At 50.0% G+C, this 23,623-nt stretch overlaps 1 protein-coding gene across 1 annotated transcript in view; it reads right to left on the reverse strand.

The window, feature by feature from the left end:
• BPIFB2 (BPI fold containing family B member 2) overlaps positions 1-23,240 on the reverse strand; it is a 54,601-nt gene extending 31,361 nt beyond the window's left edge. Inside the window, exons 1-6 of the mRNA XM_060263581.1 lie at positions 23,129-23,240; positions 18,681-18,783; positions 14,068-14,172; positions 9,960-10,094; positions 6,252-6,309; positions 3,878-3,938 (exon numbers count right to left, since the gene is read on the reverse strand). Of these exons, the coding sequence (XP_060119564.1) occupies positions 3,878-3,938; positions 6,252-6,309; positions 9,960-10,094; positions 14,068-14,172; positions 18,681-18,783; positions 23,129-23,240 (574 nt within the window). The remainder of the gene's footprint in view (positions 1-3,877; positions 3,939-6,251; positions 6,310-9,959; positions 10,095-14,067; positions 14,173-18,680; positions 18,784-23,128) is intronic.
• Between the last annotated feature and the right edge of the window lie 383 nt (positions 23,241-23,623).

The raw sequence follows: 23,623 nt of genomic DNA on the forward strand, positions 1-23,623 counted from the left end.
TGACGCAGAGTGTTGGACTGGAGGGGCCACTGGCCTGATCCAACAGGGCTTCTCTTATGTTCTTATGTGACGCAGAGTGTTGGACTGGAGGGGCCACTGGCCTGATCCAACAGGGCTTCTCTTATGTTCTTATGTGACGCAGAGTGTTGGACTGGAGGGGCCACTGGCCTGATCCAACAGGGCTTCTCTTATGTTCTTCTGTGACACAGAGTGTTGGACTGGATGGGCCACTGGCCTGACCCAACAGGGCTTCTCTTATGTTCTTATGTGACGCAGAGTGTTGGACTGGAGGGGCCACTGGCCTGATCCAACAGGGCTTCTCTTATGTTCTTATGTGACACAGAGTGTTGGACTGGAGGGGCCACTGGCCTGATCCCACAGGGCTTCTCTCATGTTCTTATGTGACACAGAGTGTTGGACTGGAGGGGCCATTGGCCTGATCCAACAGGGCTTCTCTTATGTTCTTCTGTGACACAGAGTGTTGGACTGGATGGGCCACTGGCCTGACCCAACAGGGCTTCTCTTATGTTCTTATGTGACACAGAGTGTTGGACTGGAGGGGCCACTGGCCTGATCCAACAGGGCTTCTCTTATGTTCTTCTGTGACACAGAGTGTTGGACTGGATGGGCCACTGGCCTGACCCAACAGGGCTTCTCTTATGTTCTTATGTGACGCAGAGTGTTGGACTGGAGGGGCCACTGGCCTGATCCAACAGGGCTTCTCTTATGTTCTTATGTGACGCAGAGTGTTGGACTGGATGGGCCACTGGCCTGACCCAACAGGGCTTCTCTCATGTTCTTATGTGACACAGAGTGTTGGACTGGAGGGGCCACTGGCCTGATCCAACAGGGCTTCTCTTATGTTCTTATGTGACGCAGAGTGTTGGACTGGAGGGGCCACTGGCCTGATCCAACAGGGCTTCTCTTATGTTCTTATGTGACACAGAGTGTTGGACTGGATGGGCCACTGGCCTGACCCAACAGGGCTTCTCTTATGTTCTTATGTGACGCAGAGTGTTGGACTGGAGGGGCCACTGGCCTGATCCAACAGGGCTTCTCTTATGTTCTTATGTGACGCAGAGTGTTGGACTGGAGGGGCCACTGGCCTGATCCAGCAGGGCTTCTCTTATGTTCTTATGTGACGCAGAGTGTTGGACTGGAGGGGCCACTGGCCTGACCCAACAGGGCTTCTCTTATGTTCTTATGTGACACAGAGTGTTGGACTGGATGGGCCACTGGCCTGACCCAACAGGGCTTCTCTTATGTTCTTATGTGACGCAGAGTGTTGGACTGGAGGGGCCACTGACCTGATCCAACAGGGCTTCTCTTATGTTCTTATGTGACACAGAGTGTTGGATTGGAGGGGCCACTGGCCTGATCCAACAGGGCTTCTCTTATGTTCTTATGTGACACAGAGTGTTGGACTGGAGGGGCCACTGGCCTGATCCAACAGGGTTTCTCTTATGTTCTTATGTGACACAGAGTGTTGGACTGGAGGGGCCACTGACCTGATCCAACAGGGCTTCTCTTATGTTCTTATGTGACACAGAGTGTTGGATTGGAGGGGCCACTGGCCTGATCCAACAGGGCTTCTCTTATGTTCTTATGTGACACAGAGTGTTGGACTGGAGGGGCCACTGGCCTGATCCAACAGGGCTTCTCTTATGTTCTTATGTGACACAGAGTGTTGGACTGGAGGGGCCATTGGCCTGATCCAACATGGCTTCTCTTATGTTCTTATGTGACACAGAGTGTTGGACTGGATGGGCCACTGGCCTGACCCAACAGGGCTTCTCTTATGTTCTTATGTGACACAGAGTGTTGGACTGGATGGGCCACTGGCCTGATCCAACATGGCTTCTCTTATGTTCTTATGTGACACAGAGTGTTGGACTGGAGGGGCCACTGGCCTGATCCAACAGGGCTTCTCTTATGCTCTTATGTGACACAGAGTGTTGGACTGGAGGGGCCACTGGCCTGATCCAACAGGGCTTCTCTTATGTTCTTATGTGACACAGAGTGCTGGACTGGAGGGGCCACTGGCCTGATCCAACAGGGCTTCTCTTATGTTCTTATGTGACACAGAGTGTTGGACTGGAGGGGCCACTGGCCTGATCCAACAGGGCTTCTCTTATGTTCTTATGTGACACAGAGTGTTGGACTGGAGGGGCCACTGGCCTGATCCAACAGGGCTTCTCTTATGTTCTTATGTGACACAGAGTGTTGGACTGGAGGGGCCACTGGCCTGATCCAACAGGGCTTCTCTTATGTTCTTATGTGACACAGAGTGTTGGACTGGAGGGGCCACTGGCCTGATCCAACAGGGCTTCTCTTATGTTCTTATGTGACACAGAGTGTTGGACTGGAGGGGCCACTGGCCTGATCCAACAGGGCTTCTCTTATGTTCTTATGTGACACAGAGTGTTGGACTGGAGGGGCCACTGGCCTGATCCAACAGGGCTTCTCTTATGCTCTTATGTGACACAGAGTGTTGGACTGGAGGGGCCACTGGCCTGATCCAACAGGGCTTCTCTTATGTTCTTATGTGACACAGAGTGCTGGACTGGAGGGGCCACTGGCCTGATCCAACAGGGCTTCTCTTATGTTCTTATGTGACACAGAGTGTTGGACTGGAGGGGCCACTGGCCTGATCCAACAGGGCTTCTCTTATGTTCTTATGTGACACAGAGTGTTGGACTGGAGGGGCCACTGCCCTGATCCAACAGGGCTTCTCTTCTGTTCTTATGTGACACAGAGTGTTGGACTGGAGGGGCCACTGCCCTGATCCAACAGGGCTTCTCTTCTGTTCTTATGTGACACAGAGTGTTGGACTGGAGGGGCCACTGGCCTGATCCAACAGGACTTCACTTATGTTCTTATGAGACACAGAGTGCTGGACTGGAGGGGCCATTGGCCTGATCCAACAGGGCTTCTCTTATGTTCTTATGTGACACAGAGTGTTGGACTGGAAGGGCCACTGGCCTGATCCAACAGGCCTTCTCTGATGTTCTTATCAGTTGCTGGCTGTGTGTGCAGGCTGAGAGGGCTGCAAGCAGGGGGGAAACGGGGGGGGGGGAGCCAGGTCGGGGACCCTAAAGGCTTGGGGGCCCATAAACCGGTGCCTACTTGGCCTAATTGATAATCTGGCCCAGTTTAAGGAAGGCAGAGAGGTACAGTAGAAAGGGGCAGAGTGACTCCCTGCATTGAAACCAAAAGAATCAGGCGTTTCTCTTGTGACTAGCTAGCCATCACATCCGTATTTTTGAAATGGCCTCACCCATTTTCTCTGACTAGCTTGGCGCAGTTGTTAGGAATGGCAGGCTGCAATCTAGAGAATCGGGTTTGATTCCCCATTCTTCCTCCACACGAATCCATCTGGCTGACCTTGGGTCAGTCACAACTCTTTCAGAGCTCGCTCAACCCAAAAACACATGACTAGCTCGCGAGGGCTTTTTTTGTTGTTGTTGCAGGAACTCCTTTGCTTATTAGGCCGCACACCCTTGATGCAGCCCATCCTCTTGGCGCTTACAGCAGGCCCTGTAAGAAGAGCCCTGTAAGCTCTTGGAGGGTTGGCTACATCAGGGGGTGTGGCCTAGTATGCCAACGAGTTCCTGCTACAAAAAAGCCCAATGCTGAAAGAGCTTGAACTTCAGGCTGCCAGACAGTCTTAGGATCTCCCGGCTAATCTACACACAATGCCATACAACAACAACAATAATAACTGCTGCTGTTGTGACTTTACCAGCAGTGAGCTTGTCCTAACCCTTTCCTTTACTCTGCTGTAAGAGACACTCCAGTTAAAAGAAAGGCAATGGTCGTCAAGGGAAGAGTTCTGTGTGGGGAAAACTCATGCCCGTGACCTTCAGCTGCAACTTACCAACCATGGTGCCCAGCTTGGCGTTCAGCCCCAACACCACATTGGAGACGCTCAGACACATCTGCATAAAGAGGGAGAAAGAGGAGGAGACCGTCAGCGGGAGGGGCTGGGGACGGGTCCGTGACATGATTCTGTTTCGGTGATTTTCCCACTACCAGTAAAACTGGTATTACCAGTAAAATTACCAGTAAAACTGGTATTGTTTTTATTATTATTATTATTATTATTATTATTAAACTGCTGTCTATTCTGGCCCTTTAGCATTCCATATGGGGCTCCTGCGTAGGGCTAGTGAAAGGCCGGTCCTCTCCCCATCTATGATTCTAGAGATCACGGAATCTGCAGAGAACCTGAGTACATACTACTGCATATAAATTGTAGGGCTTTTATGCATTCTCAGTTTCTTGCCTTGTGTGTTTCTGCTGCTTCAGGGTTCTGTTCCAGATGTATTTCGCCCCCTCTAGTGGCCGATTTGAAATTACATCGCTTTCTGCCCAGCGTATGTCCTTAAAGATTAAAGCTTCAAGTGGAAGCTGGGTATTCAGATAGCCGGCTCGAGGTTGACTCAGCCTTCCATCCTTCTGAGGTTGGTCAAATGAGTCCCCAGCTTGCTGTAGATGACTGGGGAAGGCAATGGCAAACTACCCCGTAAAAAGTCTGCCGTGAAAACGTTGCGAAAGCAACGTCACCCCAGAGTCGGAAACGACTGGTGCTCGCACAGGGGACCTTTCCTTTTCCTTCTATGCTGAACCTAACGAGATGTAATATTGAACTGACCACTCACTGGAGCAGGGGTGTGTTGCGGAAAAAAATTAAAATTGGTTCCCTTATTTCAACAACCTATGTCTTTTTACACTGTTTAAAGCATTTAATAAAATTACTAATGCCTAGTAGCTTCTAGATTTTGGCTGCTGGTAGAGAGAACTAGGTCAGATAGAAAGAGGTTATTATAGGATAATTTTAGAGAGAGAGAAATTAGTTTTGCTGAGAAGTTCTCACAGGAACTTATCTGAGTTTAGTCTGAGATATACAGATTTAATTATATATACATATATAATATAGATATATATGAAATTAAAAGACGTTTGCTCCTTGGGAGGACAGCTATGGCGATCCTGGGCAGTATAATAAAAAGTAGAGACATCGCCCTGCCAACAAAAGTCCACATGGTCAAAGCGATGGTATTCCCAGTAGTAATGTATGGCTGTGAGACCTGGACCACAAGAAAGGCTGAGCGCAGAAGAATAGATCCTTTTGAGCTGTGGTGCTGGAGAAGAATTTCTCCCATGGGATCCAGAGAACTGGGCAAAGGAAGCTCTGGCTCTTTCCTTCCTTCCCCAGGGGGCCAGGAGGGAGAAGAGCCTCAGCCAATAGAAGGGAGGTTTGGCTCAGTAGCTCTGCTGTGCGATTGAGAGAGCCTGGAAAAGCAAGCTTTGCCTCCCCCCCCTTCCTCCCCAAGGGAGGAGCCTCAGCCAACGGAGAAAAGAGAGGCTTTGCTCTGTAGCTCTGCTGTGCGACTGAGCAAGCCTTGCAAAGCAAGCTGTGATGCAGAAGGAAGCAAGAGAGAGGGAGAAGGAAGCAGCCGACAGCCCGTTGCTCGGGGGCCTGATAGGAGCCCTCCAAGGGACTGATTCGGCCCCCAGGCCAGACGTTTGACACCCCTGCACTAGAGTTTTAACTGAAAGCGTGATGTGAATCTGCTATCTAACTGTTCTTGCTTTTCCTAGAAATAGCAAATGTGTGCTGCCCTGGGAGAAAACTGGAGTACAATAAGGCTTATCTATTGTTTATGAAAAGTGTTACTCGGTCTCATGAACTGGGCAGTGTCCCCACTAAGCTGAGTTAGTGTGAGCTAGCTCACAATCTTTTAGCAACCAGCTCACACATTTTTATCTCAGCTCAGGAAAAATGGCCTCAGAGCAAACTGATTTAGGCAGCAGCTCACACTTTCAATGCCAGTAGCTCACAAAGTAGAATTTCTGCTCACGAGACTCTGCAGCTTAGCGGGAGCTTCGCTAGCCACCCTAATCATTGCTTCCATTCTCACCCCCCCCTCCCCCAACACATCACCTTATTGTTTAAGAAGGCTCAGAGCTTTAAGATTCTCTCAAACAGAAAAATGCTGCTGTGAAAACTGTAAATTTTCAACGTTTGAAATTCCAGTATTCGCTTTCCGAATCTCATCAGACAAAGATAATCATGCAAGCAACCTATTCCGGATGGTGTTCCGCCATCTTGCCAGTGCCATTGGTTAATGGCAGCGCTCTGTTGCGGTCATGGCCTGGAGTTTGGGAGACGCAGGCCAAACGCTTTGGGGGGCCGAAGAGAACTGCCACAGCTGTAAGCCGAATGGGACACGACTGGGCCACTATACCTTGTCAATCAACACAGCCCGGATGTGGTTCTGAAGAGGCTTCAGGAAGCCAAGTAAACTGAAGAAGAGATGAAGCAAAGAAGAAACATCAACAAGAGGGAAAAAATAATACATAATAAGGGAGGGGAGAGAATAAGATACTGGATTTATACCCCGCCCTTCACTCTGAATCTCAGAGTGGCTCTCAATCTCCTTTATCTTCATCGCCCACAAAAGACACCCTGTGAGGGAGGCTGAGGGCTGAGGGGTTGAGGCTGAGTGGGGCTGAGAGAGCTCTGACAGAAGCTGCCCTTTCAAGGACAGCTCTGCGAGAGCTATGGCTAACCCAAGGCCATTCCAGCCGCTGCAAGTGGAGGAGTGCGGAATCAAACTCAGTTCTCCCAGATAAGAGTCTGCACAGTTAAACACTACACTAAACTGGATGTTGGTATCCTGTTGATGTGCTTAACACAGAGGTCCCCACCCATCTTGAGCCTGCAGACACAATGTGAATTCGGATACAGGGGGGGCGGGGCGTAAGAACATAAGAGAAGCCATGTTGGATCAGGCCAATGGCCAATCCAGTCCAACACTCTGTGTCACACAGTGGCCAAAAAAAACACTGTGGCTAATAGCCACTGATGGACCTCTGCTCCATATTTTTATCTAAACCCCTCTTGAAGGTGGCCATGCTTGTGGCCGCCACCACCTCCTGTGGCAGTGAATTCCACATGTTAATCACCCTTTGGGTGAAGAAGTACTTCCTTTTATCCGTTTTAACCTGTCTGCTCAGCAATTTCATTGAATGCCCACGAGTTCTTGTATTGTGAGAAAGGGAGAAAAGTACCTCTTTCTCTACTTTCTCAATCCCATGCATTATCTTGTAAACCTCTATCATGTCACCCCGCAGTCGACGTTTCTCCAAGCTAAAGAGTCCAAGCGTTTCAACCTTTCTTCATAGGGAAAGTGTTCCAGCCCTTTAATCATTCTAGTTGCCCTTTTCTGGACTTTCTCCAATGCTATGATATCCTTTTTGAGGTGCGGCGACCAGAACTGCACACAGTACTCCAAATGAGACCGCACCATCGATTTATACAGGGGCATTATGATACTGGCTGATTTGTTTTCAATTCCCTTCCTAATAATTCCCAGCATGGCGTTGGCCTTTTTTATTGCAAACGCACACTGTCTTGACATTTTCAGTCAAGACACTCAGTCATTTTCACGACCCCAAGATCTTTCTCTTGGTCAGTCTCTGCCAGTTCACACCCCATCAACTTGTATTTGTAGCTGGGATTCTTGGCCCCAATGTGCATTACTTTGCACTTGGCCACACTGAACTGCATCTGCCATGTTGACGCCCACTCACCCAGCCTCAACAGGTCCCTTTGGGGTTCCTCACAATCCTCTCTGGTTCTCACCACCCTGAACAATTTAGTGTCATCCGCAAATTTGGCCACTTCACTGCTCACTCCCAACTCTAAATCATTTATGAACAAGTTAAAGAGCATGGGACCCAGTACCGAGCCCTGCGGCACCCCACTGCTTACCGTCCTCCACTGCGAAGACTGCCCATTTATACTCACTCTCTGCTTCCTATTACTCAGCCAGTTTTTGATCCACAAGAGGACCTGTCCTTTTACTCCATGACTCTCAAGCTTTCTAAGGAGCCTTTGATGAGGAACTTTATCAAAAGCTTTCTGGAAGTCAAGGTAAACAACATCTATCGGGTCTCCTTTGTCCACATGTTTGTTCACCCCCTCAAAGAAATGTAACAGGTTAGTGAGGCGAGATCTTCCCTTACAGAACTCATGCTGAGTCTTCCTCGATAACCCGTGTTCATCAATGTGCCTACTCATTCTGTCCTTGATAATGCTTTTTACCAACTTTCCCGGTATTGAAGTCAGACTGACTGGCCTGTAATTTCCCGGATCTCCTCTGGAACCCTTTTTAAAGATGGGGGTGACATTTGCTACCTTCCAGTCCTCAGGAACGGAGGCAGATTTCAATGAAAGATTACAGATTTTTGTCAAAAGATCCACAAGTTCAACTTTGAGTTCTTTCAGAACTCTCGGATGTATGCCATCCGGACCCGGTGACTTATTAGTTTTTAATTTGTCTATCAGTTGTAGGCCCTCCTCTTCTGTCACCTCAATCTGACTCAGGTCTTTCAACACCCCTTCCAAAATTAGTGGTTCTGGGGCGAGCAAAAAGTTCTCATCTTCCACAGTGAAGACGGAGGCAAAAAATGCATTCAACTTCTCAGCCATTTCCCTATCCTCCTTCAGTAATCCTTTTATCCCATGGTCATCCAAGGGCCCCACTGCCTCCCTCAGCGTAGCCACAAGATGGCTGCTGAAGGAGGCGGAGCCAACCGCAAATTGGCTGCCGGAACTTATTTTTAAGTCACACAGTGAATATCTTTGAACTGCGGTGGCAGCTGGTGGTAAAAACTTTTTCGTTTTAAAAAAACAAACAAATTGCGCAGCCAAATCAAATTTCCAGTAACCAGCTAGAATCATAGAATCCTAGAGTTGGGATCCCCAGGGTCATCTAGTCCAACCCCCTGCACAATGCAGCAAACTCAAAAAAACCTCCCCCTAAATACACGGGATCCTCATTGCTGTCAGATGGCCATCTAGCCTCTACCTCTGCTTAAAAACCTCCAAGGAAGGAGAGCCCAGTTAAAGCATAGAATCCTTGAATTGAAAGGGATCTCCAGGGTCATCTAGTCCAACCCTCTGCACAATGCAGGAAGCTCACAAACACCACCTCAAGTGTTGGACTGGATGGGCCACTGGCCTGATCCAACAGGGCTTCTCTTATGTTCTTATGTGACACAGAGTGTTGGACTGGAGGGGCCACTGGCCTGATCCCACAGGGCTTGTCTTATGTTCATATATGAAGCAGAGGTCCATCAGTGGCTCTTAGCCCCCGGGTATAGATGGAACTCTGTCTGGGGCAGTGATGCTCTGTATTCTTGGTGCTTGGGGCGGGGGGGACACAGTGGGAGGGCTTCTAGTGTCCTGGCTCCACTGATGGCACCTGAGTTTTTTTTGCCATTGTGTGACACAGAGTGTTGGACTGGAGGGGCCATTGGCCTGATCCAACATGGATTCTCTTATGTTCTTATGTGACACAGAGCGTTGGACTGGAGGGGCCGTTGGCCTGATCCAACATGGATTCTCTTATGTTCTTATGTGACACAGAGTGTTGGACTGGAGGGGCCGTTGGCCTGATCCAACATGGCTTCTCTTATGTTCTTAAGGTGCTACTGGATTCCTGCTCTTCTCTAAAAATACAGATGTGTCTGTGTATTATGCATGTTGTGTGTTGTTTTAACTATGATCCTGCTACGGAAGTTCTCCATCACTTAAAGTGCCATGTTAAGATTTATTTCCTTCTGCCTTTCAGTAGTTTTAAATCATTGGTTTGAATAAGTAGTTTCTATGCATCTTATGGTATTTTATGATTATTTACACTGTGAGCTGCCTATAAGGTAGAAAGGCAGCTAACAAGCGTTTCAAATAAGTTGAATAAAAATTAAAATTATACTTGGTTTCAGCTCAGTTTCAGGTCCATTTTCAGACTTCAGCAATTCAAACCCAATTACATTATTCATTGGATGCCTCATTCCTGTTGATTTAATTATGTCGCGCTCCTTGTTCAGTCTTAAGTCTCCGTGAAAAAGATGGAATATAACTGCAGTAAATAATATACACCACTTACTTGTTTCCACCAACAAGAATCTGCACGTCTCCCAACACGGATTTGCAAGCGGTAATACTCAAGATGGGGAAGCCATGTTGGCTGCGCATGATGCGGACATCAAGCAGAATGGATGATCCCACTTTCAATTCCACGCTGCACAAGAAAGTAAAAACAAGGAAATGAAAAGAGCCCTGCTGGATCAGACCAGGGAGGGTCCATCCAGTCCAGCCTCCTGTCTCACACAGGGGCCAGCCAGTTCCTCTGGAGGGCCAACAACAGGGCAGAGAGGCCGAGGCCTTCATAAGAACATCAGAAGAGCCCTGCTGGATCAGACCAGGGAGGGTCCATCTAGTCCAGCATCCTGTCTCACACAGTGGCCACCCAGTTCCTCTGGAGGGCCAACAACAGGGCAGAGAGGCCGAGGCCTTCATAAGAACATCAGAAGAGCCCTGCTGGATCAGACCAGGGAGGGTCCATCTAGTCCAGCATCCTGTCTCACACAGTGGCCACCCAGTTCCTCTGGAGGGCCAACAACAGGGCAGAGAGGCCGAGGCCTTCATAAGAAAATCAGAAGAGCCCTGCTGGGTCAGACCAGGGAGGGTCCCTCTAGTCCAGCCTCCTGTCTCACACAGTGGCCACCCAGTTCCTCTGGAGGGCCAACAACAGGGCATAGAGGCCGAGGCCTTCATAAGAACATCAGAAGAGCCCTGCTGGGTCAGACCAGGGAGGGTCCCTCTAGTCCAGCCTCCTGTCTCACACAGTGGCCAACCGGTTCCTCTGGAGGGCCAACAACAGGGCAGAGAGGCTGAGGCCTTCCTAAGAACATCAGAAGAGCCCTGCTGGATCAGAGCAGTGAGGGTCCATCCAGTCCAGCCTCCTGTCTCACACAGGGGCCAACCAGTTCCTCTGGAGGGACAACAACAGGGCAGAGAGGCCGAGGCCTTCATATAAGAACATCAGAAGAGCCCTGCTGGATGAGACCAGTGAGGGTCCATCCAGTCCAGCATCTTGTCTTACACAGTGGCCAACCAGTTCCTCTGGAGGGCCAACAACAGGGCAGAGAGGCCGAGGCCTTCATAAGAACATCAGAAGAGCCCTGCTGGATGAGACCAGTGAGGGTCCATCCAGTCCAGCATCTTGTCTTACACAGTGGCCAACCAGTTCCTCTGGAGAGCCAACAACAGGGCAGAGAGGCCGAGGCCTTCATAAGAACATCAGAAGAGCCCTGCTGGATCAGACCAGTGAGGGTCCATCTAGTCCATCCTCCTGTCTCATACAGTGGCCAGCCAGTTCCTCTGGAGGGCCAACAACAGGGCAGAGAGGCCGAGGTCTTCATAAGAACATCAGAAGAGCCCTGCTGGATCAGACCAGTGAGGGTCCATCTAGTCCATCCTCCTGTCTCATACAGTGGCCAGCCAGTTCCTCTGGAGGGCCAACAACAGGGCAGAGAGGCCGAGGCCTTCATAAGAACATCAGAAGAGCCCTGCTGGGTCAGACCAGGGAGGGTCCATCTAGTCCAGCCTCCTGTCTCACACAGGGGCCAGCCAGTTCCTCTGGAGGGACAACAACAGGGCAGAGAGGCCGAGGCCTTCATAAGAACATCAGAAGAGCCCTGCTGGGTCAGACCAGTGAGGGTCCACCCAGTCCAGCCTCCTGTCTCTCACAGTGGCCACCCAGTTCCTCTGGAGGGCCAACAACAGGGCAGAGAGGCCGAGGCCTTCATAAGAACATCAGAAGAGCCCTTCTGGATCAGACCAGGGAGGGTCCATCTAGTCCAGCCTCCTGTCTCACACAGTGGCCAACCAGTTCCTCTGGAGGGCCAACAACAGGGCAGAGAGGCCGAGGCCTTCATAAGAACCTCAGAAGAGCCCTGCTGGATCAGACCAGTGCGGGTCCCTCTAGTCCAGCCTCCTGTCTCACACAGTGGCCACCCAGTTCCTCTGGAGGGACAACAACAGGGCAGAGAGGCCGAGGCCATCCCTTGAGAAGAACATCAGAATAGCCCTGCTAGAGGGACAGTGGCAGAAACTGAGTCTTTTCCCCTGAAAAGAAGATCCCTGCAGAATTAGACCAGAGGTCCATCTAGGGATGCTCTGGTATTTCAGCAAATATTCTATGGTTAAATCAGATCCTGCCATAGAGTTTGTGCCCAAATATCAGAATGTTGCCCTAGAAATCACTGATGTTCTAACTAGGGTTGCCAATCCCCAGGTGGGGGCAGGGGATCCCCCGGTTTGGAGGCCCTCCCCCCGCTTCAGGGTCGTCAGAAAGCGGGGGGAGGGGAGGGAAATATCTGCTGGGAACTTTATTATTCCCTATGGAGATGTATTCCCATAGGAAATAATGGAGAATGGATCCGCGGGTGTCTGGGGCTTTGGGGGGGCTGTTTTTTGAGGTAGAAGCCCAAAATTTGCAGCGTAGCATCTGGTGCCTCTCCACAAAATACCCTCCAAGTTCCAAAAAGATTGGACAAGCGGGTCCAATTCTATGTGCCCCAAAAGAAGGTGACCCTATCCTTCATTATTTCCTATGGAAGGAAGGCATTTAAAAGGTGTTCAGTCCCTTGGAATGTGATGGCCAGAACTCCCTTTGGAGTCAATGATGCTTGCCACACCCTTGTTTCTGGCTCCACCCCCAATGTCTCCTGGCTCCATCCCCAAAGTCTCCTGGCTCCATCCCCAAAGTCTCCTGGCTCCACCCCCAAAGTCCCCAGATATTTCTTGAATTGTACTTGGCAACCCTACTGCAGAAGGTTCAATCAAGAAGAAGAAGATGACCCCACCCTTCTCTCTGAATCTCAGAGTCTCAGAGCGGTCTACAATCTCCTTTGTCTTCTTCTCCCACAACAGACACCCTGTGTGGTGGGTGGGGCTGAGAGGGCTCTCACAGCAGCTGCCCTTTTCAAGGGCAACTTCTGCCAGAGCTACAGCTGACCCAATGCCATTCCAGCATCCGCAAGTGGAGGAGTGGGGAATCAAACCCAGTTCTCCCAGATAAGAAGAAGAAGAATTGGAGATTTATACCCCACCCTTCTCTCTGAATCAGAGATTTAGAGTGGCTCACAATCTCCTTTATCTTCTTCTCCCACAACAGACACCCTGTGAGGTGGGTGGGGCTGAGAGTGCTGTCACAGCAGCTGCCCTTTCAAGGACAACCTCTGCCAGAGCTCTGGCTGACCCAAGGCCATTTCAGCAGCCGCTAGTGGAGGAGTGGGGAATCAAACCCGGTTCTCTCAGATAAGAAGAAGAATTGCAGATTTATACCCCACCTTTCTCTCTGAATCAGAAACTCAGAGCGGCTTACAATAGTGGAGGGATGGTGGCTCAGTGGTAGAGCATCTGCTTGGTAAGCAGAAGGCCCCAAGTTCAATCCCCGGCATCTCCGACTAAAAGGGTCCAGGCAAATAGGTGTGAAAAAACTTAGCTTGAGACCCTGGAAAGCCGCTGCCAGTCTGAGTAGACAATACTGACTTTGATGGACCAAAGGGTCTGATTCAGTATAAGGCAGCTTCATACGTTCATATGTTCATCTTCTCCCCCCACAGCAGACACCCTGTGAGGTGGGTGGGGCTGAGAGAGCTCTCCCAGAAGCCGCCCTTTCAAAGACAACTCCTACGAGAGCTATGGCTGACCCAAGGCCATTCCAGCAGCTGCAAGTGGAGGAGTGGGGAATCAAATCCGGTTCTCCCAGACAAGAGTCCATGCGTTTAACCCCTACAGCCAGGGGTGGCCGACGGTAGCTCTCCAGATGTTTTTTCGCCTACAGCTCCCATCAGCCCCAGCCAGCATGGCTGATGGCTGGGGCTGATGGGAGTTGTAGGCAAAAAAACATCTGGAGAGCTACCGTCGGCCACCCCTGCACTACACCAAAGGGGATGGCTTTCTCACAAGGACATGCGCTGAGACAAAAACAGATCCACTGCTAAATTAAATGGAGAAGGTGGTGCTTAGGTGGGGATGGATTTCTGCAGGAACAATAAGATGCAGAGGGCAGCAGCTTTGTCTCCAGTAGCGGGGGGGGGGGGGGGACATTCCCTCCACACCCATTCAGGGGCCCATGAAAACTATGAAGCCCAGGTCCTATGCGGCCCCTTAGGAAAGCTCCCGTGCTTAGCCCCCAAACTCACATGTGACCTTTGATGTGGAATTGGCTGCTTAAAGAAACCTGGACGCCAGTGTTTTTCATAAGCTTCACAGTGAGGTGTGGAAGCTGAACATCCAAGATTTTGATCCTGCAAAAGCAAAAAAACAGTTATATGATTGTCAGAGTTAACATCTGTAAGGGTCAAAGACTCTCTTTCTAGGATCTTGGGATATGAATTTAAGAAAGTTGCAGAGACTTTTCTGTTGGGATTACAAATGGGAAAAAAATTCCAAAAGAAGATAGAACTTTAATTGGGTACTTGCTTTCAGCTGCGAGGACACTGTGTGTGCAGTTGTGGAAGCAAGAAAAAATACCAGAGAAATGGGATTGGATTGTAAGAGTTATGACATAGAGTGAAATGGACAAGTTAACAAGGACCTTAAGAGACTATGATTTAGAAGTATTTAAGATGGAGTGGGAAAAGTTCAGAAGATACGTAGAAAAAGAGTGGAAAATAAAAGGACATTGGACAATTTTTGATAATGACTAAGTACAAGAGGGAGGAGGATATTAATTTTGGTTCTTATTAATTAAGGGTACCTTTAATATTAAGATTTTAAGTATATAACACCGGTGGGGGTCAAGTAACAGGGGGAGGGGTGGGTAGAAAGTAATATATGGGATAGATTAAAAAAAAAAGTAATTATTAATGAAGTAAGAAATTGAAATTTATTACCATATGTTACTAATAAAATTGTTTGAAATACAAAGACTCTCTCCCAAGAATATTGTTGCTTGCCTCATATTGATTATTGATTAACAAATCGGATCAGGCGCTGGCGGCAAAAGGACAGGCCTGAACTTTATACGTGAACCCTATAAACAGAAAAAAACCCATGGCGCAGAGTGTTAAAGCTGCAGTCCTGCAGTCCTAAGCTCTGCTCATGACCTGAGTTTGATCCCTGGCGGAAGCTGGGTTTTCAGGTAGCCGGCTCGAGGTTGACTCAGCCTTCCATCCGTCCGAGGTTGGTATAATGAATCCCCAGCTTGCTGGGGGGGGGGGGAAGTGTAGATGACTGGGGAAGGCAATGGCAAACCACCCTGTAAAAAGTCTGCCGTGAAAACATTGTGAAAGTAACGTCACCCCTGAGTGACTGGTGCTTGCACAGGGAACCTTTCCTTTCCTTTCCTAGGCATAATAGAGCCCCGTGGTGCAGAGCGGTAAAGCTGCAGTACTGCAGTCCTAAGCTCTGCTCACGACCTGAGTTTGATCCCCAGCGGAAGCTGGGTTTTCAGGTAGCTGGCTCGAGGTTGACTCAGCCTTCCATCCTCTCGGGGTCGGTCAAATGAGTCCCCAGCTTGCTGGGGGGAAAGCGTAGATGACTGGGGAAGGCAAGGGCAAACCACCCCATAAAAAGTCTGCCGTGAAAACGTTGTGAAAGCAACGTCACCCCTGAGTCGGAAACGACTGGCGCTTGCACAGGGGACCTTTCCTTTCTTATAAACAGAAGGCAGGCAACTTTTAATAAGCTTCACAACTTGGCCTTGAAACAACACAGACACGCGGCTGTCTTTTGAAGTCACTAGCTGACTAAACTTGGCACACATAAGGAGCTCTAGTCCTCAATGAGGCTTTTAGGCAGAACACCTGTGGCACATAATTGGAGAAGTGGAAAGCAGGATCACCTAGAGTTCAACACGGGTCTTCTTCATTAAGTAGCTATAGTAAGACTTGCTAGGTAAGCTGTATGTCTTTTGAACCCTCGTTATTTGAAATTTATGGTTTGCATTAGAATCTTAGAGTTGGAAGGGACCCATGGGGTCATCTAGTTCAACCCCCTGCACAATGCAGAAAACTCACAAACACCTCCCCCTAAATTCACAGGATCTTCATTGCTGTCAGAGGGCCATCTAGCCTCTGCTTAGAAACCACCAAGGAAGGAGAGCCCACCACCTCCCAAGGAGGAAGCCTGTTCCACTGAGGCACCGCTCTAATGGTCAGGAAGTTCTTAGAATCATAGAATCCTAGAGTTGGAAGGGACCTCTAGGGTCATCTAGTCCAATCCCCTGCACAATGCAGAAAACCCACAAACACCTCCACCTAAATTCAAAGGATCTTCATCGCTGTCAGATGGCCATCTAGCCTCTGCTTAAACACCTCTAAGGAAGGAGAGCCCATCACCTCCCAAGGAAGCCTGTTCCACTGAGGAACCGCTCTAATGGTCAGGAAGTTCTTAGAATCATAGAATCCTAGAGTTGGAAGGGACCTCTAGGGTCATCTAGTCCAACCCCCTGCACAAGGCAGGAAACTCACAAACCCCTCCCCCTAAATTCACAAGATCCTCATTGCTGTCAGAGGGCCAGCTAGCCTCTGCTTAAAAACCTCCAAGGAAGGAGAGCCCACCACCTCCCAAGGAGGAAGCCTGTTCCACTGAGGAACTGCTCTAAACTCACAAACCCCTCCCCCTAAATTCACTGGATCTTCATCGCTGTCAGATGGCCATCTAGCCCCTGTTGAAAAACCTCCAAGGAAGCAGAGCCCACCACCTCCCAAGGAAGCCTGTTCCACTGAGGAACCGCTCTAATGGTGAGGAAGTTCTTCCTAATGTTGAGCCGGAAACTCTTTTGATTTAATTTCAATCCATTGGTTCTGGGTTGGGGCCAGGGCTGAAAAGGCCCTGGTTGAGGCAAGATGGCCGTCCTTTGGGCCAGGGATGACCAGAAGGTGTTGGTTGGCCGATCGCAGCTACCTTCGGGGCTCATATGGGGAGAGGCGGTCCCTCAGCTATGTCAGTCCCAGGCCATGTAAGGCTTTGAATGTCAATACTAGAACCCTGAAGCGGATCCTGAACTCAACTGGTAACCAGTGCAATGTGCACAAGTTTGCGCGGGGACGCTCTAGCAAATCGGGGGGTAACTCTACGGTACTATAGAGTCCCCCCCAAAAAAAATTCCTAGAGCGTCCCCATGAAAAACCATAGAGTTTCAACCAAATTCCTAGAGCGTCCCACGTGACGAGACTGGCGTGATATGACACTTCCGGGTGATGTCATCACGCTGTGCAGCAACAGGCTCTTTTGGGCGTGGAGATTCTTCCGGAAGCCTCTTCCCTGCTGGAAAGTTGGGGACCGCCAAACCGGGGGATCCCCCACCCCTAGCGGGAACTTAGGAGCCCTGAAGGGAAATTGTGTGCCCGCCTACTCACTTGCTTTTAGGGTTGCCAATCCCCAGGTGGGAGCAGGGGATCTCCTGGTTTGGAGGCCCTCCCCCCGAATCAAGGTCATCAGAAAGCGGGGAGGGGGAGGGAAATGTCTGCTGGGTGCTCCATTATTCCCTATGGAGACTGCTTCCCACAGGGTGCAATGGAGAATTGATCTGGGGGGGGGTCTGTTTTTAGAGGTACAGGCACCAAACTTGCAGCATAGCATCCAGTGCCTCTTCCCAAAACACCTTCTAGGTTTCAAAAGGATTGGACCAGGGGGTCCAATTCTATGAGCCCCCAAAGAAGGTGCCCCTATCCTTCATTATCTCCTATGGAAGGAAGGCATTGAAAAGGTGTGCGGTGCCTTGAAATGTGATGGCCAGGACTCCCTTTGGAGTTCAATCGTGCTTGTCCCACCCTTGCTCCTGGCTCCACCCCCAAAGTCCCCAGATATTTCTTGCAATGGACTCGGCAACCCTACTGGCTTCCGGAAGTCTGAGGCGCAGGGACTTTCCACAGTCAGCTCCTACTCTAAAACTAGTGCTGCTGTCTAAGGTACTTACCAAACTCGCGCTGAGTTGCTGTGCTGCTAGCCTGTATGTTTCCACAACCAGTTATAGGCTGTGCCATAAAATCTCCGTCCTGGAGAGACGCAGATATCTATGTTCTCTCTCCAGGGCTGAGATTTTTAATGGAGTCTGATAACGTCTTTCTTTGTACTCGGCTTGCCAATCCCCAGGTCCCAGTGGGGGTTCTTCCGCTTTCCCAGGCTCCTTCCCACCCCAGTCAGCCGGTCAGCAGGGGAAACCCCGCCCACAAAGCCACCATGTGACTTTCCACCTCCGGAGGCTTCAGTCTCCGATTGGAAAGGCTTCCTCTTGAGATGGGGTGTCTGTGTTACTTTGAAGAAGTTGGCTGCAACTCATGAATAGAGAGGCCAATCCCCTGCTTCAGAGTCGCCAGAAGCGGGGGAGTGGGGGAGGGAGGGAAACGTCTGCTGAGCACTTCATTATTCCCTATGTAGAGATCGATTCTCATAGGGTATAATGGGGAATTGATCTGGAGGTATCAAGGGCTGTTATTTGAGTTAGAGGCACCAAATTTTCAGTATAGTATCTAATGCCTCTCCCCAAAATACCTCCCAAGTTTCAAAACGATTGGACTGGAGTGTCCAATTCTATGAGCCCCAAAAGAAGGTGCCCCTATCCTTCATTATTTCCTATGGAAGGAAGGCATTTAAAAAGGTGTTCTGTCCCTTTAAATGTGATGGCCAGAACTCCCTTGGAGTTCAATTATGCTTGTCACACCCTTGCTCCTGGCTCCACCCCCAAAGTCTCCTGGCTCCACCCTAGATATTTCTTGAATTGGACTTGGCAACCCTATTTTGTACGCACGCAAACAGCCACACGTTACCCTAACAAAATACCCTGCAGTAAGCAAGAGTCGCCACTCACCCAATGACATTCAGAAGTCCTCCGAGAAGAAATCCGGGCTTATAACCTGGGATCTGTATGGCCAGCAGGCCCTTCAGCAGAAACGGTCTCCCCTCCTGACAGGCTACAGGGAGAAGACACAAAATGCTTGAGAAGGATCCTAACCCCCAAACCTGTTCCGTTAAAGACGTGAGATGCGTCCTTTATCTCTGCAGTCAGCTAAGTGTATAACTCTCTTCTACGAAAGCGTTATTTACTGTTGTAAAGGTTTGGCATTCTTACCCAGTGTTGTAAATAGTCTGCAAAAAGCTTGAAAAGTCCGAAGAAAAAGCCCGGCAAGAACTCATTCGCGTATTAAGCCACACCCCCTTGCATCACCGTTGTTTCGCGCAGGGCTTTTTTTGTAGAAAAAGCCCGGCAAAAACTCATTTGCATATTAGTCCACACCCCCTTGCATCACCATTGTTTCACACAGGGATGCAGTTCTGGCTGGCTTGGCATCAGGGGGGTGTGGCCTAATATGCAAATGTGTTCCTGCTGGGCTTTTCCCACAAAAAAGCCCGGCGGGAACAAATTTGCATATCGGGCCACACCCCCTGATACCAAGCCAGCCAGAATTGCATTCTTGTCCATTCCGGCTCAAAAAAAGCCCTGGGGATCACACAGTGTAAGTCAAAGCCATGAATAGATTCAGAGTATAGGGTGGGATATAAATCCAATATCTTCCAAGAGATGAGGCACCTTATAAGGAATGCAATAGGCCTAGGGATACGGCTGCTTGAAACAAGGCATAGATATCCTATTAGGCGTGATATTACAGTTATAGGCGGCTTTCCTAGGCCTCACCCCAGTTTTCAGCTTGATTCAGTGTGATGGATTATGCCTGGAGAACAGGTCTCTGTGCCAATTGTAGGGTCAAGATGCTCTTTTGCGAGAACTAGGGTTGCCAATCCCCAGGTGGGGGCAGGGGATCCCCCGGTTTGGAGGCCCTCCCCCCGCTTCAGGGTCATCAGAAAGCGGGAGGAGGAGAGGGAAATGTCTGCTGGGCACTCCATTATTCCCTATGGAGACTTATGCCCATAGAAAATCATGGAGAATTGATCCATGGGTATCTGGGGCTCTGGGGGGGGGGACTGTTTTTTGGGGTAGAAGCACCACATTTTCAGTATAGCATCTAGTGCCTCTCCTAAAAATGCCCCCCAAGTTTCAAAATGATTGGACCAGGGGGTCCAATTCTATGAGCCCCAAAAGAAGGTGCCCCTATCCTTCATTGTTTCCAAAGGAGGGAAGGCATTTTAAATGTGATGGCCAGAACTCCCTTGGAGTTCAATTATGCTTGTCACACCCGTGCTCCTGGCTCCGCCCCAATGTCTCCTGGCTCCACCCCCAAAGTCCCCAAATATTTCTTGAATTGGACTTGGCAACCCTAGTGAGAACCAACCTCCACAGGTTTTGATGCTATTGCTGCTTATTCATTTACTAAAACATTTATCACCCACCTTTCCTCTTGTTTTAAAGTGGCTGGCAAGTAGAGTTGGCCCAAGAAAAATCTGGGGACTTTGGGGGTGGAGCCAGGAGCAAGGGTGGGACAAGCACAATTGAACCCCAAAGGGAGTTCCGGCCATCACATTTAAAGGGACCACGCTCCATTTAAATGTCTTCCTTTCATAGGGAATAATGGAGAACAGGAGCATCTTTTGGGGGGCCCGCAGTCCAATCTTTTTGAAACTTCCAGGGTTGTTTTGAGGAGAGTCACCAGATGCTATGCTGAGAGCTTGGTGCCTCTACCTCTAAAAACAACCCTTCCCCCCCCCAGACCCCCAGATACCCATGGATCAGTTTTCCATTAGTCTCCATAGGGCATAATGGAGTGCCCAGCAGATATTCCCCCCCCCCCAACTTTCTGATGACTCTGAAGCAGGGGGAGGGCCCCAAACCGGGAGATCCCCTGCCCTCACCTGGGGATTCCAAATCAAAAATACACTGCTTACAGGCACAACAACGCAACAATAAGAATATTTTTGTGCTAGCCGGTCAGACACAGCAAAATACTAATTCCAAATATACATTCCCAATATATGGATACACAAATTCCAGAAATGCATCGCGAATATATATATGGACATATATATGGACAACAGTGGGTCGGTTCAAAGTGCACCGTTTCAACTCTTCATCAGGTCCAAGATAAATGAATAAATATGTAGCTTTGGTATCACTTTGAACTGAAGTCTCTAACCTGGACTCCAGAGAGCTTACAGTCTTAATAATGGTTGTCAGTGGGGCCAAAGCAGTCTCCAAAGAGCTTGTAATCTTTTTTTTTTTTTTTTTTTAAATAAAGCTTTACTAAGTAAACTTTAGCTCCGTACAAACGATAGTATAGGTTACAACAGGGATGGCCAAACTTGCTTAATGTAAGAGCCATGTAGAAAAAACGTGAGAGAGCCACGAGACATGAATGTCAGATGTTTGAGAGAAGGAAGGAAGGAAGGAAGGAAGGAAGGAAGGAAGGAAGGAAGGAAGGAAGGAAGGAAGGAAGGAAGGAAGGAAGGAAGGAAGGAAGGAAGGAAGGGAGGGAGGGAGGGAGGGAGGGAGGAAAGAAGTTAGGTTGGGAGGTGGGTGGGGAAGAAGGGAGGGAGGGAGGAAGGGAAGGGAGAGAAGGTAGGAAGAAAGGGGATGGAGGGAGGGAGGGAGGAAAAAAGTTAGATGGGGAGGTGGGTGGGGAAGAAGGAAGGGAGGGAGGATGGGAAGGAAGGAAGGAAGGAAGGAAGGAAGGAAGGAAGGAAGGAAGGAAGGAAGGAAGGAAGGAAGGAAGGAAGGAAGGAAGGGAGGGAGGGAGGGAGGGAGGAAAGAAGTTAGGTTGGGAGGTGGGTGGGGAAGAAGGGAGGGAGGGAGGAAGGGAAGGGAGAGAAGGTAGGAAGAAAGGGGATGGAGGGAGGGAGGGAGGAAAGAAGTTAGATGGGGAGGTGGGTAGGGAAGAAGGAAGGGAGGGATGATGGGAAGGAAGGAAGGAAGGAAGGAAGGAAGGAAGGAAGGAAGGAAGGAAGGAAGGAAGGGAGGGAGGGAGGGAGGGAGGGAGGGAGGAAAGAAGTTAGGTTGGGAGGTGGGTGGGGAAGAAGGGAGGGAGGAAGGGAGGAAGGGAAGGGAGAGAAGGTAGGAAGAAAGGGGAGGGAGGGAGGGAGGAAAGAAGTTAGATGGGGAGGTGGGTGGGGAAGAAGGAAGGGAGGGAGGATGGGAAGGAAGGAAGGAAGGAAGGAAGGGAGGGAGGGAGGGAGGGAGGAAAGAAGTTAGGTTGGGAGGTGGGTGGGGAAGAAGGGAGGGAGGGAGGAAGGGAAGGGAGAGAAGGTAGGAAGAAAGGGGATGGAGGGAGGGAGGGAGGAAAGAAGTTAGATGGGGAGGTGGGTGGGGAAGAAGGAAGGGAGGGAGGATGGGAAGGAAGGAAGGAAGGAAGGAAGGAAGGAAGGAAGGAAGGAAGGAAGGAAGGAAGGAAGGAAGGGAGGGAGGGAGGGAGGGAGGGAGGAAAGAAGTTAGGTTGGGAGGTGGGTGGGGAAGAAGGGAGGGAGGGAGGAAGGGAAGGGAGAGAAGGTAGGAAGAAAGGGGATGGAGGGAGGGAGGGAGGAAAGAAGTTAGATGGGGAGGTGGGTGGGGAAGAAGAAAGGGAGGGAGGATGGGAAGGAAGGAAGGAAGGAAGGAAGGAAGGAAGGAAGGGAGGGAGGGAGGGAGGGAGGGAGGAAAGAAGTTAGGTTGGGAGGTGGGTGGGGAAGAAGGGAGGGAGGGAGGAAGGGAAGGGAGAGAAGGTAGGAAGAAAGGGGATGGAGGGAGGGAGGGAGGAAAGAAGTTAGATGGGGAGGTGGGTGGGGAAGAAGGAAGGGAGGGAGGATGGGAAGGAAGGAAGGAAGGAAGGAAGGAAGGAAGGAAGGAAGGAAGGAAGGAAGGAAGGAAGGAAGGAAGGAAGGAAGGGAGGGAGGGAGGGAGGGAGGGAGGAAAGAAGTTAGGTTGGGAGGTGGGTGGGGAAGAAGGGAGGGAGGGAGGAAGGGAAGGGAGAGAAGGTAGGAAGAAAGGGGAGGGAGGGAGGAAAGAAGTTAGATGGGGAGGTGGGTGGGGAAGAAGGAAGGGAGGGAGGATGGGAAGGAAGGAAGGAAGGAAGGAAGGAAGGAAGGAAGGAAGGAAGGAAGGAAGGAAGGAAGGAAGGAAGGAAGGAAGGAAGGAAGGTAGGAAGGAAGGAAGGAAAAGGGTCAGCGGTTGTAATCTTATAAATGAGAACTTGTGTTTATATGGAAATCACCTCAAACATTTACATGTAGCCGAAGCCCACACTAACTAAACATGGGAAGATTCTGCATTGTGGGGCTGGGAATTCAAGGTGGCTTGACCATGTTTTTTTTTTTTTTTTTAAAGCACTGGGAAGTGCAAAGGGGGAGGGAGGCGACCTGACCCTCTCTGAACGGCAGGCGCAGAGGCAGACCTACCGTATTCCAGAGCTTCCCGCTTGACTCTCACCACAGTGCCGCAGGATCCGCAGGTGCCATGAGAGGGTGCCAGAAGGCAGAGGACGATTCCCAGAGTGAAGAGCTTGAACATCTTCCTGCAGGGATGGAGCTGCCAGGCAATCTGGGAAGAGGGAGGGGAAAGAACTCGCAGGGATCAACACAAGTTTTAACTAAATCTGGCTGCACGTGGGGTTGCCAAGTCCAATTCAAGAAATATCTGGCAACTTTGGGGGTGGAGCCAGGAGCCAGGGTGTGACAAGCATGACTGAACTCCAAAGGGAGTGCTGGGCATCACACTGAAAGGGACCGTGCTCCTTTTAAATGCCTTCCCTCCTTTGGAAATAATGAAGGATAGGGGCACCTTCTTTGGGGGCTCATAGAATTGGACCCCCTGGTCCAATCCTGTTGAAACTTGGAAGGTGTTTTGGGGAGATGCACCAGATTATATGCAGCAAATCTGGTGCCTCTAGCTCA

This window comes from Heteronotia binoei, chromosome 2 (assembly GCF_032191835.1).
Source record: "Heteronotia binoei isolate CCM8104 ecotype False Entrance Well chromosome 2, APGP_CSIRO_Hbin_v1, whole genome shotgun sequence".
In the NCBI taxonomy this organism is placed as follows: Eukaryota; Metazoa; Chordata; class Lepidosauria; order Squamata; family Gekkonidae; genus Heteronotia; species Heteronotia binoei.